Raw genomic sequence first — 24,378 nt, 5'->3', positions numbered from 1 at the left:
CCATGTCAGCTGAACCAGTTTTGGTCAGATGCTTTAATCAGCTCTTCTCATTGGTGATGGGAATTTGTCGTCACAACGATATACCTGTCTGTCTGGTGCTATTAACCCTAACCCCCACGGGGTATTCTCTAGGCACCCTTCCAAATTCAACAGAATGCAGTGCCAGCCTGGATACCAAGTACCTACATGTACCCTGCCAAATGCAACGGAATCCAGGCATGGAATGCATGCAGATCAGGACACTGCTAAATGCAACAACTTGCAACAACATTTTACAACTGGTGCATTCTGTGGCATTTAGCAGGGTTGGAAAATGAGGTTCTCACGCTCCTCATTTGGCGATGAGCCAATCCTTTTTGCGCCAAGGATCGTTTGGAGTTGTTGACGGCTGTTTACTGTGCATGCGGTCTACCTCAGCAAAAAGATGCAAAATGTGATGTACATGGTCGGCGCTGGGCTGCAAGCCATCGGCCTTATAAACCAGTCGTCCTGACTGTTCCAGGTGTTTGATTGAAGCCTGTTCAATAAATCTCACAATTATTTGTCAAAATCAATGATTTTACACAATCCTGCGAGATACACATGAATTTGCTAGATTTTCTTCTAGTCCCCCTAGCACCAAAAAAACTTCCATGATGTGGCAGGATTTTAAGTGCCTACATTTAGTGTTATCAAAATCTGGTGTATTTGTATGCTGTATAGAATGTCCACTCTCTTTGTAATAGCTAAGATGTTGGCCCCAGAAACATTGTTCAATTATTGACTGCTGTGATGTGAGATATGATGTTTTGAAAACCAGAGGGGTGCTATGCACCCCGAGGGTGCTCAAAACATCATATCATATCCTGGTCATGCTATCTTTAAAAAAAATCATAACTTAAAAACTTTAAGAGCGCACTGCTGATGGGTCTCATCGCGGAAATATTGACACGAATGTGTTGACGAATTGCTAGCTCACGATCGTCACTGCAAAGTACATGCATATTGTCACCAGGCCAAATTTAGTGCCGGGTAATATTTTGGCGAAGCGTAGCGGGAGGAGCTCTCACGGGTCACAGCCAGGGGTCAAGGGGCAACGCCTCAGCGGGGGTCGAGGGGGATCCCCCCCTCCCCCCCCCCCCCCCAGCTCCAGGATTGTGGGGTCTTTTGGGGGGGATCAGGTTTTTGAAGCATGATGTTATAAAGTGTAATTCATGTTTGTAAAATGTGGAATTATCATTAAATAACGATGAACACAGGATGAAACAACATTTGTCTCATGAAATATTTGTGTCCGTATATAGAAACTGGCAGAACAAATAACAATCTTACACAATCATCTTATAAAAGGTCATCTGTTCATTATTTTAAATCAGTATTTAGCTTGATGAACATAATTAAGAAAAAATCAAAAGATGGTTTTGTAAGCACATTTGTGTACCCTTACCTTAGACAAGCTTAACTTTGTACCAAAGAAACATTTAATAAGATGCTGATGTGAAAGAGCAAATATTACAGTACTTCCATTAACTGTGAACGCTTCAGGCATACAATCAGGGATTAATATTGGAGACGAAGCCTGAGACGGAGGCCAAGTTGAGTGTTGGGAAACGGCCAAAAACTTTTGGACAATCAGCGCCAAAATATGAGAGCACGCGTGAGCAGAGTATGTATGACTGTCATCGTTTGCCTCGTACACAGACTTCAATGGCAATTGCGTACGGCACATACAAATTCTGAGAAAGAGAAAGTCAGTTGATACGCGTAAAATCTGCCTACCTACTCCTGCTGGAATGTGACTGTACGAATATAGACATTTGTTTGTGCAGCGGGGGTGTCACTGCTTGAAGTATCGGCGCACTCCCGAGCTGAGCCTTTGGTGCGGCGTTGCATGCTGTACGTACATGTACACCACATGCATCGTGCGTGTGTGTGCGTACGTACGTATACATTACTTGTAAACTAGTACAGAGAGAAGACTGAATGCAAAGCTAGCTGGCCGTACATGGGATATGGGGTCATATGGCCACCATCGTTCATTTCAAGGCCCGGCTTGGTGCGTAATTGTAAGCTCACTTCGGTGTTTTTGCGGTTTAAAACAAGGAATTAAACACAGAAAATATCATATGATTGCTAAAGATATGGACATACATTAGAATTTTTTAGATGTTTCAGAAATTCTACCAACTCAGGGACTGAAATATGTGCCAGGCGGTCAGGCTCAAAATTACTCCGAGTGCCGGGCGGAGATTTTGAGAGCTGGGCGGCCCCGCCCGCCGCTGCCCAGCGTAGCTACACACACATCCACACGCGATATACAAACACGAGGTACAAACGCATTGAAAATTACTTTTAGTCTGGTCCTCAAGTACTCCACTGCGCACACTGCATTGATGTCTATCAGGTTCTTGACCGCATTACTTATTAGACTTGCCATCCGTCTATCCATTATTGTAAATTAGGGCCTATATTTTGCCAGAAGTTTTCGGGCGACATTACGGAAACAGAACACGTAATTTAATACCATGGTATAACAGGAGAAACTGCTCTCAAAAGAAAATCCTGCTTTGCTTTTCAGCCTGCCTCACCTGTGAGAGGCTGAGTATCCTCTTCATGTATGATGGTCTCAACATCAGGTCCATAGACCTCCTCAGCTGTTGGGTAGTACTTCTTGTCTTCATGAAGCACCACAGCCTGGGATATGTCACCTGCCTCCATGGGCTCTTCATCATCATCCTCGTCCTATCAGGAAGATCATTAAACATTAGTGCCAAGTTCTCTGTTTCTATTCGTGCCAAAGCTTTGCTCTCAATCCACAGTTGCTAATGAGATGTACAGTTACTACCGGTATTTGTAACTGTGAATCAGAACAGCCAAGTGTGTATATCACTCTTCCTTGTGGCTGTCCAGGATGTACATTTGAAAGCAAAATCATAGCTGAATTATAACAATTACAATAACAAGAATGGTGTGTGTGGTACATTATAATGTTGGAAATCACTTCAAAATGCAATATTCACTCCTCTTCATATTTTGAGCAATTATGAATATTTATCAAGGCCTTACAGAACTACAACTTAAAAGTACCAGTATACTACTATAGTACACCTCGCATATTCCCAAGGCACTTACAACTTCCAATCGTAGGAAGATCATTAAACATTAGTGCCAAGTTCTCTGTTTCTATTCGTGCCAAAGCTTTGCTCTCAATCTACAGTTGCTAATGAGATGTACAGTTACTACCGGTATTTGTAACTGTGAATCAGAACAGCCAAGTGTGTATATCACTCTTCCTGGTGGCTGTCCAGGATGTACATTTGAAAGCAAAATCATAGCTGAATTATAACAATTACAATAACAAGAATGGTGTGTGTGGTACATTATAATGTTGGAAATCACTTCAAAATGCAATATTCACTCCTCTTCATATTTTGAGCAATTATGAATATTTATCAAGGCCTTACAGAACTACAACTTAAAAGTACCAGTATACTACTATAGTACACCTCGCATATTCCCAAGGCACTTACAACTTCCAATCGTAGCTCAGGTCTTTCCTCCTCTGACTCCACATCTTCTGAATCACTGTCCAGCTCAGGCCCAATGTAATTGCCAAACTCATCGTACAAGTCCGTATCCATAGTGAGGTATTGAAAGGTCTGTGGCAGGAAAAAGTGATATTAATGCTTCTCTGTGGATTCAAACCACCAACACAGAGAACACAGAGTGAATATGAAAGACCTATTTCAAATTGCAATGGTAACACAAAATGAACATGATAGATTATTGATTATGTGTACAGGTATACAAGGCTTTGCTGCTTGTCGCCCACTTCGCCACTGTCACCATTTGAGACAAGTTAACTTGTAACCCAACAGCTTCGAGGGGGATCAACTTAACTTGTGAACAATCAACTTGTAAACAAACACACACGTGCACAACCTTTGCGCTTTATACATGTACACGTAGCATACATGTAGCTGTGACATCAACTGATTCATTTTTGAGTGGGTGAATACCCAAATAAAGAATAGACAGTATACAAATATAACATGGTTTGAGGGGGGACAGTCCATATTCGCTCCCCGAGGTACTGACAAACTAGTTCCCGAGGGGAGCTAATATCGGCTGTCCACCCGAAATAAACCATGTTATATTGTTTTACTATACCTCATACATGTACATATTCACCGCCAATTTTTTATTTTATTTTTCGTTGCAATATGCACCTCAAACAATTTTTTTGAAAAACTTGTCCAGTTCACCTAAAGAATCGTATTGCTCAACTTCACTAGTTCTGTTCGTTTACAATACAGCGCAGCTGTAAATACAGTAGTTTGTGTACAACATTCTTTTTGTACAGGAGGCATCTTTATTGTCCATAAATATTCTCTAGTTCGGCATCATTGAGCTCGGGAAAATAACACGCCGTGCAACCATCTCTTCGTGTGTAGCTCGTTTGGGCAATGTTCACGCGTGCGTACTACACCCGTGCAACAGTTCCACGATTGCTTTGTAAAGCGCATGCGTAGTAGACTGTCGCATGGGTAACCCGTGCGACAGTCTACTACGCATGCATATTTACGGCTTGGTGAACAGCAAAAATAACACCTGGCACGTGATGGTGAATTGACCAGTGAGAGCTCGGCTCTCGATCATGAATATGTACGAGGTATAGTAAAATGAGGTAATCTTAGTTTACATGTGTGCTTTCTGAAAAGCAGCAAGTGGAGACAAGGGGACATTGCCCAAACCTGGCTTCCATAAAATAGCATGTGTAAGCGAAGTGTAATATCAATAAATGGCCTAGGTCTACTATGCAGGCAAAAGAATGTTAATTTAAAATAGGCAAATTTCAAATTACTTGCAGCTACATGTATGACAACGAGAGCCTCCCTGCCTCAGAGCTTCCTTATATATAGAGGATTAACCCTCCTAGTAAGGGACGTCCCAAATACAAAATGTATACCAAATTTTGATCATCAACTAAATATTAGAATAGCTTTTGCATGTTCGAATATTCCCCTGTTATATTCTTGATAAGTAAACACACAACTGGCATAAATTTAATGCATTAAGCACTTCAAAAAAAAAATCATTTGTGTTCACACCAATAAATGTTACAGGAATTGTTTCCGGAGTTTTTGGTTGTTGATAACAAGTTATTTGAAATGAGATAACCCCAGTTGCTAAAATTTTGGTTACAAAAGTTCATTTTTTATCTTGAACCATTTTCATAGATGTTCAAAACTGGCCCCCGAAAATGACAAAAATTCTGGGAAAATATGTCTCAAAATAAGAATTCAAGTTGTGCACGCCACAAATAAATGCAAAGGGAAATTCACCAAAACGGTCCGTACCACGTGGTGTCAGATATGAAAACCGGCCAAGCGATATCAGTGTACTGCAAGTGCTTCTATGCTAGATGAAATGGGCACAAGATTGAGCAGCACCACGGCAGGAAACCAGACTAGCTGGTTTTTGCATGATTTACATAAAGGTGAATCCTTTTTAAGCATGGTTTGAGCATAATGCCAACATGGAAATAAGCATTTTTAAATAATCAAAAGAAAATATGGTTATTTGAATAAGCTTGAGTTATCATCATGGCATCACTTCTTTTGTTTTTAATAATGAGAACACTTGGCCTATGGGTTTCGAAAGTGACTTGAAATCCTAATAACAACCCACAGAGCTGCACATACATGTACACATGTACTATGGTATAAGTCTCACGTTGATTTAGTAATACATGAACATGTGTATGTTGAGAAAACTTTTCCTGTTGTTTTAATCACAATAAACGTGACCTTTGGCGTTAAGGGTTAAAAAAAAATGACTGTTTCTGGAAGATCCCCAGACTAACCAAAACACCAAGTTTAAAGTTGGTACATGTATGACAAGTCTTATTTGTGTTATGGTGGGAAATCTAGCAATGAATGATTTGTTTATTAACCCTAACAACCCTGAGCCCATCAAGCTCCAACAGCGGGTTTTGCTTGATTTTGGCAGGGTTGGTACCGAACACTGGCCAGCTGGTGTTGGACTTTGATTGACTGGGTACCAAAGGCAATATGCAAATTGGAGGAATTTGCAGGATTGAGGTTACATGGCAAAAGTGCGTTGCTGATTTCGGAGTACGCACTGTGTCAAGGTCTTGGGCCGGACCTTGTGTTGTTTATGCTCATCCGTGCATAAATTTAGTCCTTGATTATACTTGACAACCTCCGTACTGCTCCAGGATGTCACGGCCTCTGCCTCAGCTTATTGACAGTCATAGCCAGAAGATTTTGCAGGATTCAGGCAGTGGTCACCCCTCCATGGACCATATGCAAGAAATAACAGAGGAATTTGCAGGATTGAGGCTATATGCTATTTTTCCATGGGGCCAATTGGAGGATATTGCAGGATTGAGGCTACATCCTAGCAAAAAGGCCTTGGGAGTTAGGGTTAATGACTGCCGTAAAGGAGTTTCATCCAGGTCGAATGAACATGTACATGCGTTTTCTATACAAAAAGTGTCTATCCTATGTAAAAAAACCACCATTTTTTCATGACGTCATGATGACGTCGGCACACATTTTTGAAATTTTCTGTATCTATCAACGACCTAACAAACCTTTTGCAAAAAAGAATTTCGAATTTACCACGTTCCATTGATGAAATATGAATAAAAGGTCCAAAAATTGAATAATTCATATAAAAACACATGATAACGTCATCGTGACGTCACTGCAAATTTTGTCTATTACACTTCTTGGAATATCTGCATACCGACATTGAACCCAAACGGACATCAGGTTCTCTGAGGTCGATCGGTCGAAAATTTGAAGAAAATATTAAAATTTGAAAAATTCATAAAAAATCAGATGATGACGTCATGATGACGTCACTTCAGATTTTGAATGCTTTTATCTATACCTACCTACCCACCAAGTTTCATAACGATTGGACATACCCTTATATGTGAATCAAAAAATCACGTTTTGGTGACGTCATGATGACGTCACACATTTTACGAAATTTTGCATGCGCAGGGCATGTACGAGTTAGCTTTTTGCCTCGAAGCTTTGCAATATTTTAGACCTACCCTTAAATAGACAATTAAAGTAAAAACTAGAGCTGTGTGTCTGTTTGCAAACAGAACACAGGGCTTTTCCGCTCATTAATTTTTAATTCCATGCTTTTTAGCGACTTGGGCCCAAGACTACGCGCCCACTGGTTTTGCACTGCCACGTGGCCCTTTCAGTGAATGCATGTACATACATGTGCGTACACGCACCCTGCACACTGTTCACGCTTTCATTGAATAGAGCGACGGACTACCATTAGGTTTTTTTTGTCGTCAGCGGGTCATGTGGGTGAACAAATAGATAACCCAAGCGCCTAGTACAATAAACACCAATGTTTATTCTATCATTTAGCGGACAATTCAAGATTATATCTCTCAGGATTGATTTTTTAGCGATTTTTGAAGAATAAAAGGTCTTTTCGTTGTAACTTCCGGTCTGATGACGTCATCGGCTTCACACTTCACAGGACCAACTTTACCTAAGGGCCTTGTAATACGCCTAGTTTAAAGTTAATATGATCCCATTTCATGTAAAATTTTTCAAGTAGAAGAAACAGTAAAAGAATTAAAAATTAATAACAAATCAGTTGATGACGTCATCATGACGTCACTTCAGATTTTGCATACTAGTAACAGTATCTACCTACCCACCAAGTTTCAAGACGATCAGATTTACTGTTATATGTGAAATAAAGAATCGCATTTTTGATAACGTCATCATGACGTCATGCACTTTTCACTTTTTTGGTCCAAGTATGCATTACCTAACAAACCCATTGCAAAAAGAATTTTGAATTTACCATGTTCCGTTGATAAGATATGGCTTGAAGGTCCAAAACTTCAAAAATTATTATAAAATCACACGATGACATCATCTTGACGTCACCTCAATTTTGACCTATAACACATCCCGGTCTACCTACATGCCAAGTATGAACCAAATGGGACTTACCATTCTTGCGATATAGGGCCCTTAAGTATGCACCTGTAAGGTGACGTCACATGACCCATGATGACGTCATCATTGCGTCTATCTTCGCGAACGACCTTTGCTATATGTTCTGTGACCATGTTAAGTTTTGATGTCATATGACTTTGTTTTATGCCAAAAGTGTTTGCTAGAAAAAACGTGCACAAAGTCTATGGCATTTTGGTTGGAAGGCCCAAGAGGAAAAAAAAAAAAAAAAGAAAGAAAGAAAATTCGTAGAGAAACAAAGGCTTTTCCGCAACTTTGCGGAAAAGCCAACTAATATAAAAACTGCCATGGTTGATTTTTCAGGAATTTTCTAAGGAAAAAGAGTCTTTTCATTATAACTTCCGGTCTGATGACGTCATACACCTTTAACTTCGCACACGTCTTAAGTGGGTCAAGGTCATCATATACACCAATATTTAGGCGATTCCGACAAACTTCGCCACAGACATCTATTCAAAATACATTTTTGAAAATTTTCAACCTGTCGCTAGAGGGCGCTCGAAGATTGCATGACGTCATCGGTAGATGATTTAAAGAATACTATTAACCAAGAGACTAACACCGTTAAAAGCAAGTTCATATCTACTACCACTTTTCAATAATAGGCCACTTCCGGTTTTGGCCTTTTTGGACCGGAAGCAAGGGTCACGTGATTTTACGCACACTGAATGAAATAAAGACCTCAACCTACTCTACCATTTGCCGGCATCAGAATGCTGCGGACGCGTACGGTTAATTTCTTATGCATTTTTAAATATTAAAAATGTCACAATTTAATTGCCTATAAATAAACACCGGATGACGTCATCATGACGTCATCATTACACAATGGTGTTTGAATTAGGGTCATTGCTTGGGCAAAGATTGGTGTAAATGAATTACTGGCAAAGTGTCGAAAATGCCCTCTGAAAATTGAGGGAAAAAAATTAAATTTCTGTGTACAAAGTCTATGGGAAAAATAAAATATTCAAAATTCTATAATAAATCACGTGATGACGTCAGCATGACGAAAAGTTTCGGCATACATCTTCAGATGATGGTCTAAGTGTGTGCCAGGTTTGAAGTCGATCGGATTTGGAAAAAAGCCAAAAGTGACTTGTAGAACGAAAACACGTGTTATCCTATGAGAAAAAAGTCTGAAAAACTAGAGCTGTATGTCTGTTTGCAAACAGAACACAGGGCTTTTTTGCATTTTACAAATATTTGTTTCGTTTGTCCTTTTGCAGTCACTTTTCAAAGTGCTTCATGCAGTTAAAGGTTGTTCAAAACGCTTAGAATAATTCCTAAAGTATAAGTTTATGAAATGATGTCACTTGCCCTGCAATGACGTCATCCTTAAGACCCTTCTCAATGCACATTTTGTCATTGTGATTTTGGTTTGAACCAAGTTTAATGTCAATCCGATGAAAGAAAGTGTGCAATTTGTGGAAGCAGAATAAACTTATAAATATCTAAAAATTATATAAACCAAACGATGACGTCATCGTGACGTCACTTTAAACTTTGTATACTAGTACCATTATTTACCTACCCACTAAGTTTCATAACAGTCAGACCTTTCCTTATATGTATTTTGAAAAATCGCATTTTTATGACGTCATAATGATGTCAGATATTTTGTTCAAAATTTTGTGCAAATACCTTTTACCTAACAGACCAAATACACAAAGAATTTTGAATTTTGCATGTTACGTTCATGAGATATGGCTAGAAGGTCAAAAACTTCAAATATTCATATAAAATCTCCGGATGACGTCATCATGGCGTCACCTAATTTTTTTTTTACCTATAACACATCCCGGTCTAGCCACATACCAAGTTTCAACCCAATCAGACTTACAGTTCTGTAGATATAGGACTTCATAATATGCACGTAAATTTTCAAAAATCCATAAAAAAATTAGGTGATGACGTCATCATGACGTCATAGTCTTGGCATAATTTTTGTATGAGGGTCTTCCTTGACTGTAACATTGATGACGATTCCAGATCGCCAAGTTATAGAAATGGTGGCTTGAAAACGTGTACAAAGTCAATGGGCTAACACGTGTACAAAGTTAACTGGCTAAAAAAAATCCCACTGCAGAAAAATTGCAACTTTAAATTTGTAATTTGCCTTTTGAACTGAAACATTTTAATGAAATATTACTTGATATTCTGACCCTTAGGAATATTTAAACTCCACCCGTGACGTCACCCTATTGTCCTAGCGCTCCATTATTTTGCCCGAATGGAGCGTTGGAGGCGATACCTCTCCATCTTTTGGAAGGTATTAATGCCTCCATCACTCCATTCCTACAAAATCATTGAGCGGGAAATAAAGAAACACCAAAAATGACACAATTATAGTTTTGCACAGTTGCAACTTTACTACACGTTTCTCGATGATGATTTTATGCTTACGTAAGTCAAGAACCATTTTTTTTTCTCATACAGAATTTTCTCATGGGCCCTATTCGTACCTAATTTACGTGAAAGTCAATAACCATTTTTTCTTCTTCTTATACAGTATGCTACACCGTTTCTCAGATAGAATTTTATGCATTTTCTTATACAATTTCTTACAGTGTTGAGGCGAAAGTCAAGAACCATTTTTTTTCTTTAACAGAATGTTTGCACAAGGTAATGTTACATGTAACAATATTAACGTTTCAGTTATAATGTTTCACAGTTAAATCAAACGTTTTGACAAGGTTCGCAGTGCAATTTATATCTCAATCTTATTTCAATGCCTAGCATGCAGTCCTAGAAATTCTTGATCGGCAAGAACTCAACATCCTGAAGAAATGTATAGGTCTTTTCCATGGTGTCCAAGAAAAGTCAAGGAAAATCACAAGTTCGTGCAATGTAAATCTGGCCTGGAGCACTTGTAGTTGTTTTGCTAAAAAAAAACACCAAAATCTTGCAATTTTGAGTGGTTTTAGCTCGTTCTTCCTTGTCCAATGATGAGTAATTATAGTCTCGAGTTGCGTTGGTAATGCCGTCGAGGAAGTCCGACTGGAGACTGCCCGCTAGTTTTGACCTTCTTCGTGACCCTATCCGCAGACTGTATAGCCAGAAATAGAAGAAAACAAAATCAGAAAATTAGTTTTTGGGGTCAAACAATAAGATAGAAGCATAAGTTCATATTCCTGTAAATCCACTTAAGTCTTACAAAGCCGTAAAAGGCACAGGGCAGATTTGACAATTGCAAAGTGACGACACAGAAAGCTTCAAATTAGAACAAACACGATGTCTGAATAAACTTGATCGGATAATAAATTAAAGAATAAATCTTAATGTAGGCCCTATCTGACATTATCATGCTCAAAATACATTTAAATTTTCTGATTTTATTAGCTGTTATTTCTACTTAACAAAAAGGGTACTTCTTACCTTTATACTCATAAATGCAATCTTCATATTCATTTGTAGTGTCGAAACGGTATTTTATATCTTCCAGGCAAAATTTGAAGCGGCCGGCAAATTATCATCCGATATATCCATGGCGCTAGTATCAGCATCGTATCAAAGACAGTTCCCTGCACGCTATAATTCCACTGTATCCCATGTACGGCATTATTACAACAGTCCATAATGTCTTCAGATTGAACGTGTCATCAGCACGCTAGTCAAGAACGAATGCATGGTACCTGGGTGGGGTTTAGCATTTATACCTAGCGCGCCTGGAATCCAGCATTGTATTGGTTACGTAAGAACATATGTTAGCATACTATTCGCTGAACAATTCTGTACAATTCCATTTTTCCAATGCATTTTACAGTTACGCAATAAGACAAAGCTTGTGTCTTTGTATGAAACAAAGTCGCTCCATTCGTGCAAAATAATGGAGCGCTAGAAACAATAGGGGGACGTCACGGGTGGAGTTTAAGTCGGATAATGCCGCTCGGTACCGCGCCATTCGTGGGTAAGAATGGCCCTCGGGCTTCGCCCTCGGGCCATTCTTACCCACGAATGTCGCGTACCTCGGGCATTATCCTTTACGTTCAATCGAATGACAGCGCGAAAAAAATATGATTTCTCTTTCCTTCTCATAGTAATTCTTGGCTGAAGTTCAGAACTACTCAGTAAGATATCAGTGTTGTATAGGAAAAGACTTGTGGAAAATCCCACTGCAGAAAAACTGCACCTTTAAATACGTAACATAGGGCTTTTCGGCATTATGATTTTTTATTATACGTCCCGGACTATGCATACGCATGAACATAAAATCTGTCAAAGTTAGCCGAAAATCGGCTAAAACGGTCACTGTGATGTAGACAGGATTTGACCTCGGCAACACGTGCTCTGCAGGCTGACTGACATACGATGTATGTGCGTAAAGTACGTGTTTGTACTTATAGACGTTCCGTGCATGTTTTAGAGCAGAGGTATTGTCAACCTGAAGTTTTAAGCGTGCGCAGGGCATGTCCGAGTTCGCTTATTGCCTCGAAGCTTTGAAATGTTTTAGACCTACCCTTAAATCGACAATTAAAGTAAAAACTAACATAAAAACTGCCATGGTTGATTTTTCAGGAATTTTCAAATGAAAAAGGGTCTGATGACGTCATTCGCCTAAAACTTCGCACACGTCTTAAGCGGGTCAAGGTCATCATATACACCAATATTTAGGTGATTCCGACAAACTTCGCCACAGACATCTATTCAAAATACATTTTTGAAAATTTTCAACCTGTCGCTAGAGGGCGCTCGAAGATTACATGATGTCATCGGTAGATGATTTAAAGAATACTTTTAGCCAAGAGACTAACACTGTTAAAAGAAAGTTCATATCTATTACCACTTTTCAATAATAAGCCACTTCCAGTTTTGGCCTTTTTCGACCGGAAGCAAGGGTCACGTGATTTTACGCACACTGAATGAAATAAAGACCTCAACCTACTCTACCATTTGCCGGCATCAGAATGCTGCGGACGCGTACGGTTAATTTCTTATGCATTTTTAAATATTAAAAATGTCACAATTTAATTGCATATAAATAAACACAGGATGACGTCATCATGACGTCATCATTACACAATGTTGTTTGAATTAGGGTCTTTGCTTGGACAGAGATTGGTGTAAATGAATTACTGGCAAAGAGTCGAAAATGCCCTTTGAAAAGCGACAAAAAGAAAGGCTTTTTCGCAAAATTGCGAAAAAGCCAATAAAAGAGAAAAAAAATAACAGAAACAAGAGCTGTTTCGGTGTGTACACCGAAACAGCTAAAAATAACAGAAACAAGAGCTAAATTATGGGGGAGTTTTCCATTGTTAGGGTAATTAGGACCCAGTTGTGGATTTTTGCAGACCCAACATTGTCTTCTGCTCCCCATACTTGTATTATCATGGGAAAACTCTTGTGTAGTCGCCACAAATGCAGAACAAGAATGAGTATACATGTACATGTACATGTAGACAAAGCACCATCACCACCTCCCCCAAACCTCACCCCATCCCAAAACCTTACCCCATCCCCAACCCGCTCCCTCCCCCACCCAACCCCCTACCCACACCCATTGCATCCTCCCCTAACCATCCCCACCCCATCACCTACACATCCCAACCCCACCCAAACTCCAATCCCTATCTCCTTCCCCCTCCCCTGACCCGTACCCTCCCCTACCCCAACCCCCTACACCCACCTACCCTATCTTCCCCTATCTGTCCTTACCCACCCTACTCATCCCCATCCTACCCCTTACTCGAATTCCAATATCCTGCCCACCCCATTCCCCCACCCATACATCCCCACCTGACCCCATGCAACCCCTACTCTGATCCCTATATACTGCCCCCTCCCCTTATCCAACCCCTACAACCCATCACTACCCATCACTACACATCCCCAACCCAACCCCTACTCCGATCCCATATCCTGCCCTCTGCCCAACCCCCTCCTAACCCAACCCCTACATCCATGCGCATCCTCTCCCTACCTGTCTCCCCCTACCTGTCTCTCCCTACCTGTTCCCACCCCACCCCTACAAATCCCCACCCCACCCAAACCCAGTATTCCAACCCTTCTCCCCACCCCACCCCATCCCGACCCACCCCGCCCCACCCATCCTAGCTCCCCTACTCATCCTACTCACACAAACCCTAACTCCAACCCTATCCCCCACTCCACCCCACCCTCCCCTACCCCATCCCTACTCCAACCCCATAAACTAAAAGATCAATCCAGAAGCTCATGCACATCCCCAAAATGCATACTGTACATGTACATGTACATGTAACAATTAAAAACTTTAACATTTCCTTGAATTAAAGTTCCTCAATAAAATCATAAAATTTGCTGCAATGATATGAACCTAACTGAAGTTATAAAGATGATACATGACAACTGCATTTAATTTATTTCCCCAAGTTAACTAGAACCAAAAACTTCAACATTTTTATCTGGACGGACGGACGGACGGACGGACGGGCGTTGCGCAGTGCGCCCGGACGGACGCTTAGCGGACGGACGGACGCCCGGACGGAAATTGGTATTACATAGGCTCGCATCTGCTTCACAGCTCGCCAAAAAGGCATTTAAACATATACCATGTACACAGTAAATAATTCCAAGACTACGGTAATGATCTCGCAACATTTATTGCTCTGATCTTGAACGTTTTTTCCCCCCAAAATCGTGATATACACACTGCTCATTTGTTGTATGGCTTGTCTGTTCAATCAATCATCAATCATTCGTTTTGTACTCAATAAATTTAACGAAAAATGTTTTTTATCAATACAATTGCAGAAATTATTTTCTTCAGATTCAAATTCTGTTTTCCGTTTCGAGGAGCAGATTCCGCGAATTCCGTCCGTTTTCCGCGATCGCGGAAAATCATTGGCCCTATAAATCCACTTCGAAAGTCTGCCAAATCACCCAGTTTATATTGCTGTTCCATTGTGCAAGGGTTTGTTTTAAGGATTGTTCAAAAAATGAAGGTTTTCATAATAACCAAATGTGCCATATTTCTTTCCAATCTTTTTCATTTTCCTTCATCTTCATAATTCTGCCTAAAAAAATTCTGCTGATTTTCTGTACAACTCATTTTTGTATGCAAATATTCTGTCGAATGTAGCCAAAATTCAGCTAGAACGGTCACTCCATTTTAGTAACCGCGGATCACAATAGAATGTTTTTACGGCATCAGGTCAACTCTGACCCAAACCAAGTCGGACCCATGCCAAGTCGGACCCACACCAACTCAGACCCACTCCAACTCGGACCCACTACCAACTCGGACCCACTACCAACTCGGACCCACTACCAACTTGGACCCACTACCAACTCGGACCCAAGCACGACCAACTCGGACCCAACAATGACTAAATCATTAGTTTCAGAGATTATATATTTATAGGTCATCTTAATGTTACAGTGCTTATATAGTGAAGATATTCTGTAATTATATTGGTCAGAATGTGGCTTTTAGTTTTGTTGTTTGATCATACTACGTTAATTTTGCTCTCTTATTACTCATTCACATGAAGAAATGGATATCTATGTGCAATGTTTTCCTTTCTCATCTGCTTTTTGTCAAACTCCTGTCATTTAATAATAACATTTTTTACCCATTTAGGCAGTTAATTTCATTCAATTATATATTTAAATTCACTTACTTTATTTTTTGGTAAAGCATATAACACAGTTTGTTCAGTGGGGAAGTTATTAATTTGAAATACGCCTTTCATTTCATGTAAAATTTTGTTATTTTATTTAATTGGTTTTTTTTATGAATATGTTTAACTTGTTATACTTTTTTTCCCCCGTGGAACATCATAGTCGAACATACAGGCAGCTACCTGTAAGGCCTTGAAGGATAATCTTCCCAGAGCTTCAATACTCCTTTTTGATGATTGACATTTCATCTTTTTGTAGGGTATTTAATAAGTTGATCTTGTTTTTTAGTTCACATGCTGGCTTTGAATTTTGTGTTTTTTTTATAATCTGTGTAACTTTTTTGTTCAATATGGAACCTTCGTTTTTCTTGCAGTGTGTGCAATGGTGTTTATGTGGTTTTTTTTAAATACATGTACATGTAGAGATTAGAATAGACTTCGTTTTTATACCTTATTTATTTTATTTAATGACTTATAATGATTACTTATATTTATTGAATTAATAATGTCATGTTTGAAAGTGTTTATGTTTCAATGTCATACTTTCCAATTTTATTTTTCTATGAAGATCTCTTCTGAATTTATGTGGTTTGAATTAAAATCGAAATAAATTGCTGTTAAATTGAGCAAGATGGCGTGAACGATGTCAAATATGGAAATGAATAATTGGTTAAACTTTAATTTTTATTACTTTTGGTTAAAGCGCAATATGTTTCAATGGAAACAAATAATAAAAATAAATAATTAATTACATTTTAAAGCGCATTTCAAAATAGCATTTCAATGCGCTTTACAATGACAAACTGCTGCAATACAGATATTTTACCTGACAACTATAGTGAAAATAATAACAGCATCACTGTATTTAGCCCGACTGCGTCTGGCCGTACAGTAATATCGCAAGCTCTGTAGTACGGCCAGACGCCCGATGCTTCCACAGAGACTGAATTTTTTTGGCCGCTGATGTAGAGATTTTGCTACATCTTTCGATCGAGATTATCTTTTCAACCAGGACACACATTTCCAAAGTTAACCCTGCTATGCCCAGTGCAGTTGGCAGAGAATTATCAGACCTTCCAAAACATTTTAAATTTGCCTGACTAAAAGGGTTTTGAAAGGTGAAATAGTGCTGGAACTTTGAAACTTTTCGAAAGGTTGTGGAAGGTGAAGCAGCTCTGTGGGCAAATTCAGTAAGTTGCCTTTCAATACCTTTCGAAAGGAATTGAAAGGTGTGGTAGTGCAGTAACAATAAATTCTGGAGGATTTTAAAAGGTCCTGCATTTTTTGTCCTCCAATTTGCCAGAACCCAGATTTTGAGGTGTTTTGAATGGTCAAACCACAGGAGAATTAAGGTTCTTAGTCGTAGAGCAACTCATACCTTTTCGAAAAAACGTTCTTTGGTCTCAATATTTTCATCCATCTGGGCAAAAGACTAATTTCAGTCATCATCTTCCACAAATATCGTCCCGAAAATGCTCTCCCATGTGATTTCAAAATGGCGGCCGCGCTGTAATGTATGCATTATGCGAGCACGCTTGGGCAAGATAATGAATATGCATCATAGTTTATGACGTTTGTCAGACACTTGGCGCGGCTGGCCATACAAACACAAGGTCATGAACTAAATAATGCATATATCATTATCTTGCCCAAGCGCGCTTGCATAATGTATACATTACAGCGCGGCCGCCATTTTGATATCGCATTGGGGAGCATTTTCGGGACGATATTTGTGGAAGATGATGACTGAAAGTCGTCTTTTGGCCAGATGGATGAAAATATTGAGACCAAAGAACGTTTTTTCGAAAAGGTATGAGTTGCTTTACGACTACGAACCTTAACTTTGGAAATTTTTGTCCTGGTTGAAAAGATAATCTCAAACGAAAGATGTAGCAAAATCGCTACATCAGCGGCCAAAAAAAATCAGTCTCTGTGGAAGCATTGGGCGTCTGGCCGTACTACTACAGATGATAAGTGGACAAACTTTATGAAATTGTCGAATGATTGAAAACGCTGTTGGTAGTGGGTCCGAGTTGGCGTGGGTCCAAGTTGGCATGGGTCCGAGTTGGCATGGGTCCGAGTTGGCTTGGGTCTGACTTGGTTTGGGTCTGAGTTGGATCGAAACCGTTTTTACTATATACATGTATATAGCCACGTTCACGGGTCTAGGCAACTCCAGCTATATGTGAGTATGTCATGAGTTTGGGGGCAAACTGTGCAGCGGTTCTGTGGGAAATGTCTGCATTTTGATGGACGTTTTTGTACTTGATTAGTGTTTTGTGCTGAAAACGATTTTGCGGGGTTCTTCTTAGTTCTAGTAGGAGTACACGTGACGGGCATGACGGGTCTAGCCCCATAAATGTGGCCTATTTACTGGACTGCCTCCGTAAACATAGGCCACACGTCCACATGTACAAAAATCGTGTCGACTTTGCCAAATTTTGATTTTCACATTTAGGCTTAGTTTGTAGGATTTTTTTGCTTTAGAAGCATACTCACCCACTTTATAGGCTAGTCAGAAAGTGCTGCCTTTTTCAGATGTCTAATTTTTGTGAAATTTCATGTTGAAATTTTGATACGCAAACGTGTAAAAATGAATCTGGAAATTTCACGAAAAATATACATCTGAAAAAGGCAGCATTTTCTGATTAGCCTATAAAGAGGGTGAGTATGCTTCTAAAGCAAAAAAAAACCTACAAACTAAGCCTTAATGTGAAAATCAAAATTTGGCAAAGTCGACACGATTTTTGTACATGTGGATGTGTGGCCTATGTTTACGGAGGCAGTCCAGTAAATAGGCCAAATTTATGGGGCTAGACTAGCTGGAGTTACCCAGCCCTGAGTTTTATCATTGGGTTGTCATCTAGGGCTGGAGCGAGTTTTTCTCGTAACTTGTAGTATAGGCAAAAAATTTTGGAAAATGTTCAATTTTGTCCCCGTTACACATTAATTGCAACTGCAACTCACCCCAACCTTGCCTGGAATAACCATTTCACAGGTCCTTGAAGTAAAAAACGATCCACGATGAAGATTCAGCCTACAGTTGCAGTGAAAACAGGAGGAATAACCGCTAACTTGACAACCTTGCTGGATTGGCCAGGACCGCAATTGGTTTGTGCACAAAAAAAATTGTGTACAATGAATGGCGGTCGATTAACAGGCACAGAGAGCGATCGCTGTCAACTACTCAGTTTTGCCGGCAGCGCTGGCTGTTGGCGCATGACGTCACGCGGAAGCGTAACACCCGATGACTGTTTCATGCACTATTGGTTGCGGTTCCAGTACCAAAGCTGTGATGCGGTTCCAGTACCAAAGCTGTGATGCGAGTGGTAAACCTTATATTAGTGCATGTAACAGTCATCGGGTGTTACGCTTCCGGGAAAAAATTCCTTACTCGGACGTCACTTTTTCCAATTAATTTTCTAGCGCCAAAAGTTACATCTTTTATGGTTATTCCTCCACTTTCCGTCCTCTACTCTCACCCTCTCCTTTCCTTAATTTCTATTTATTAATCAGTCAGTTATTTCATCGGGATTCGAACCTCTGACGCTTGCTTGATACACGAGACTCTTAATCGCTAGGCCGCGCATGATCGCTGTTGCAATAATTAATCTATGGACGTATTTGAAGTATCCATTGAAATAAACTTAATCTTCATGAGAAAATAAATATTCATAATGACGTATTGCACTATCATTGGCAGGCTCATGCGACGTCATGGTTGTTGATGTCACGTGTATAACGTACCGCTGTCTTTCAGCCACTACAATCAGTTTTGACCGGCTGCTTCAAGTTAGTTCTGCATGACGTATGCATCCAAAAAGTGCTCTAAAAACAAATTTTGAGTAAATTTTATTCACCTTAACACAGCTTCCTGGATTTCTCTTGGTTCAAATGACAAGGTGAGGTGACAATTAATATGTTTGGCAGCAGATAAATTCACGTCCGAGTATGGAACTTTTCCCCGCTTCCGCGTGACGTCATGCGCCAACAGCCAGTGCAGCCGGCAAAACCGAGTAGTTGACAGCGATCGCTCTCTGTGCCTGTTAATCGACCGCCATTCATTGTACACAATTTTTTTTGTGCACAAACCAATTGCGGTCCTGGCCAATCCAGCAAGGTTGTCAAGTTAGCGGTTATTCCTCCTGTTTTCACTGCAATTGTAGGCTGAATCTTCATCGTGGATCGTTTTTTACTTCAAGGACCTGTGTAATGGTTATTCCAGGCAAGTTTAGGGTGAGTTGCAGTTGCAATTAGTGTGTAACGGGGACAAAATTGAACATTTTCCAAATTTTTTTTGCCTATACTACATGTTACGAGAAAAATTCGCTCCAGCCTTAATAGACAACCCAATGATAAAACTCAGGGCTGGGTAACTCCAGCTAAGGGCTGGGTAACTCCAGCGATTTTGGGTCAACTCGTACCCGAGTTAGCTCGTACCCGAGTCAATTCGTACTCGAGTCAACTCGTACCCGAGTCAACTCGTACCCAGGTTAACTCGTACCGGAGTTAACTCGTACCCAGGTTAACTCGTACCCGAGTCAACTCGTACCCGTGTCAACTCGCACCCAGGTCAACTCGTACTCCCCTCCTTTTTGGAAACAGGTCAACTCGTACGCGAACCAACTCGTACGCGAGTCAACTCGTACGCGGATTGGTCAACTCGTACGCGAGACAACTCGTACGCGAACCAACTCGTACGCGTGCCGACTCGTACGCGAGCCAACTCGTACGCGAGCCAACTCGTACGCGAACCAACTCGTACGTGGGCCGTTTTAGGAGTGGTTTCGAGGATTGGGTTGGCATGGTTGGGAAGAATTTGGGAATAGTGTGACGGGTAGTCCGTAGTTCAATGTGTGACCGTTGTGTGTGATTGGGAGTGAACCCGTGAATGATGATAATAAAGTAACTGATTTTTGTAAATTCTGATTTTAACAAAAAATAAAAATCAAATTTCTTTTTTTACAAAATATTATTTGGATATATAATAATTAGGACTAAAAAACTATCTGACCCAAGCAAAAAACTGGCGGACGCTGTCCGTACAACTGTATAAGCATGCGTGATGCTATATTCCTTTCTTTTTTTTATAGTAGCTCCTTTTTATACAATAGACCTCGCAAAAATCGGTGTTTTCTTGTCATTGTACTTGTCTAACCAACCATCAATTGTACCGCGGCATACACAGGTTACAGCGATTCAATCATGCATTCTTTATACAGTGCGCGGTGCGGCGGGAACCTATCATACTGCACTGGTTATCGCGAAGACAACTTCCCAATCAATCAAGCGAACTTGTAAAAAAAAAAAAAACGCAGACTTCTTCTCTAAAAAATCGCGAATGTAAGTAGCACTGGCGGATTCAAAAATCAACTACATTTAATTTGAAAATCTCAACCTTTCAGAAAAGGTAAAATTATGCCGACCTACCGTACCGAACCTAATTTCTTCTGTCCATGTGAGCTAAAACAATCGTCTAAACTCACGCGTACGAGTTGGTCCGCGTACGAGTTGGTCCGCGTACGAGTCGGTCCGCGTACGAGTCAGTCCACGTACGAGTCGGTTCGCGTACGAATTGACCCGCGTACGAGTTGGTCGCGTACGAGTTGGTTCGCGTACGAGTTGACCTGTATTCTCCTTTTTTAGTTTGGAAGTACGGATGGATGGTTAACAAAACTTCCGATTTTACCCTCAAAAACGGCGACTGAGAAATAGTAGTTACGCCGCCAGAAATACAAATAAAGTTCAAGGATTAGTTGAAGGCGGTGGTATCAAATGTTGCTCACAATCTGGATGAAAAGGGAAAATGTACCGTTCATCAGCAAGGGCTTCATCGCAAACGGACGGGTAACGCGCGGAGAACATTTTCAAAACGGCATCAGTGTGGTACTCGGACTCACACGGACATCGTTATTTAATTTATACTGATTCTTAAATATGTTGGTCATTTTTTGTACTCGGGTACGAGTCAACTCGGGTAGGACTTGACTCGGGTACGAGCTGACTCGGGTACGACTTGACTTGGGTGTCAATTTTGGGATACGAGTTGACTCGGGTACGAGTTAACTCGGGTACGAGTTGACCCATTTCCACTCCAGCTAGACACATACTCCTAGAACTATGAGGCTCCACGTAGTGGAGCCTCATAGGTTCAGAAACCCGCAAAATTGTTGTCAGCACAAAACACTAATTAAGTACAAAAACGTCCATCCCAAGCAGGCCGTTTTCCACAGAACCGCTGCACAGTTTGCCCCTAAACTCCGTACAATACCTCATGACATACTCACGTTATGTGCACCCAACAAACATCGGTGGATTCTGTCTGTTTTTCGGCAAAAATGATGAAAAATATGCCCTTTCCGCACTGAGCCAACCTAACACTTGAAACGAGCACGCGTGCAGAATGATCGCAGTTTAGCCCGACTGCGTCTGGCCGTACAGTACTATTGCAAGCTCTGTAGTACGGCCAGACGCTGAATGCTTCCAAAAAGACTGAATTTTTGTGGCCGCCGATGTAGCGATTTTGCTACATCTTTCGATCGCAATTATCTTTTCATCCAGGACACAAATTTCCAAAGTTAAGGTTTGTAGTCGTAGAGCAACTCATACCTTTTCGAAAAAACGTTGTTTGGTCTCAATATTTTCATCTATCTGGCCACAAGACGAATTTCAGTCATCAGATTCCACAAATATCGTCCCCCATGCGATCCCCCATGCGATTTCAAAATGGCGGCCGCGCTGTAATGTATGCAATATGCAGGCGCGCCCGCGCAAACTCATGAATATGCATAAACAGTCTGTGACGTACGACCTCGTGTTTTTGGATGCACGGCCCCGCCGCACGCACGTCCAAAAACACGAGGTGTACGTCACAGATTGTTATGCATATTCATGAGTTTGCGCGGGCGCGCCTGCATATTGCATACATTACAGCGCGGCCGCCATTTTGAAATCGCATGGGGGATCGCATGGGGGACGATATTTGTGGAATCTGATGACTGAAATTCGTCTTGTGGCCAGATGGATGAAAATATTGAGACCAAACAACGTTTTTTCGAAAAGGTATGAGTTGCTCTACGACTACGAACCTTAACTTTGGAAATTTGTGCCCTGGATGAAAAGATAATTGCGATCGAAAGATGTAGCAAAATCGCTACATCGGCGGCCACAAAAATTCAGTCTTTTTGGAAGCATTCAGCGTCTGGCCGTACTACAGAGCTTGCGATAGTACTGTACGGCCAGACGCAGTCGGGCTAATCGCAGTTATTTTCGGTTCGATCGCTCGGAGCGCGCCGCGGGGGGTACGTACTTGCACTTGTACGCATGTGCATACTATCGTTCCGCTCCTACACCATACCCCCCGCGGCGCGCTCCGAGCGATCGAACCGAAAATAACTGCGATCATTCTGCACGCGTGCTCGTTTCAAGTGTTAGGTTGGCTCAGTGCAGAAAGGGCATATTTTTCATCATTTTTGCCGAAAAACAGACAGAATCCACCGATGTTTGTTGGGTGCACATAACGTGAGTATGTCATGAGGTATTGTATGGAGTTTAGGGGCAAACTGTGCAGCGGTTCTGTGGAAAACGGCCTGCTTGGGATGGACGTTTTTGTACTTAATTAGTGTTTTGTGCTGACAACAATTTTGCGGGCTTCTGAACCTATGAGGCTCCACTACGTGGAGCCTCATAGTTCTAGGAGTACTACTACTAGACACATGCTAGACGGGTCTAGCATGTCTAGCCTGCAGAAAGTGCAGTGTTCATTTATTTCCACAATGTGCACAAATAAATACACCCAATATTAAAAGGTGACTACATACCAGTGAATGCAGAAAATAGCTGAATAGAGGAGACGACAGAATTTTAACACCAAAACCCGCACGCTGTATTTCATGTAGGCCTAGGCCCTATAATGTCATGCCTATATTACACAAATTCACAGTCACAAATACAGCAAAAGCGGGAGAACGCATGCTCAAAACCTTGACTCAACGTTTTGAATATCGCTTGAGGGCGCCCGACTAAAATCCCAAACTATGGGGAAATTTCGCTCGTACCCCCCGCCCTGCAAACAGGATACTCTGATGAATTCACGCTCTGATTGGTTGGATTTTGCGTGATCAGGGACCTGCGCGCCATCAAGTTCATGACTCTGCAAGGTTTGAAACGGCCGACTGATTCATTACTCTTCTATTCCAGTTTAGAGATGTTTTTTTCTCATTGAAAGCGTAATAATGTAGAAAATTCTGTAAAACCTATCTGTGTTGTAAATTTATAATTCCCGTCACTCGCTCAGGCTCCGTTTCGAATCACGAACGGTCGGATTGCATTGTGCGACGCTCAAAATGTTGTCCACATGGTCCACAATGAAACAGAAATCACAATCGCAATTCCTTTGAAAGTTTTCGGATAGCATTTGCGCACATTGTCTAAATGCGGTCTTGAACAGCTGCAGCAAGATGCTTTATACATAGGTCATAGGCCACTTCCTTCACAAGATTCTGTGAAGCTCATCATCAGAGTATCCCAGCGTCCTGTTTGCAGGGCGGGGGGTACGAGCGAAATGGCAAATTCACTTACACACACCCAAACAATTCCACTAAAAAAAAAATCCATAAAAATATTTTTCGATTGTAAAAAAATTCCTTGTGTACTTAAAATGATTTAGGAAGATTAAAAACCAATAAGGTTCACAACTTGTTTCAATCGTGAGTAACAGCCTTTTTAGCTAAAAAAAAAAAAGTATGCTTTGT

The 24,378-nt window shown here is 40.8% G+C and overlaps 1 protein-coding gene across 1 annotated transcript in view; it reads right to left on the bottom strand.

Annotated features, from left to right (window-relative positions):
* The window catches only part of LOC119719377 (116 kDa U5 small nuclear ribonucleoprotein component-like), a 155,722-nt gene extending 132,083 nt beyond the window's left edge, over positions 1 to 23,639 (bottom strand). The window contains exons 1-3 of the mRNA XM_038188805.1: positions 23,446 to 23,639; positions 3,510 to 3,638; positions 2,568 to 2,721 (exon numbers count right to left, since the gene is read on the bottom strand). Of these exons, the coding sequence (XP_038044733.1) occupies positions 2,568 to 2,721; positions 3,510 to 3,620 (265 nt within the window). The 5' untranslated portion in view covers positions 3,621 to 3,638; positions 23,446 to 23,639. The remainder of the gene's footprint in view (positions 1 to 2,567; positions 2,722 to 3,509; positions 3,639 to 23,445) is intronic.
* Between the last annotated feature and the right edge of the window lie 739 nt (positions 23,640 to 24,378).

Source organism: Patiria miniata, unplaced genomic scaffold (assembly GCF_015706575.1).
Source record: "Patiria miniata isolate m_02_andy unplaced genomic scaffold, ASM1570657v1 HiC_scaffold_8, whole genome shotgun sequence".
NCBI lineage: Eukaryota > Metazoa > Echinodermata > Asteroidea > Valvatida > Asterinidae > Patiria > Patiria miniata.
Note: the sequence above shows the minus strand (reverse complement) of the source record. Positions and strands in the feature narration are given on the sequence as shown.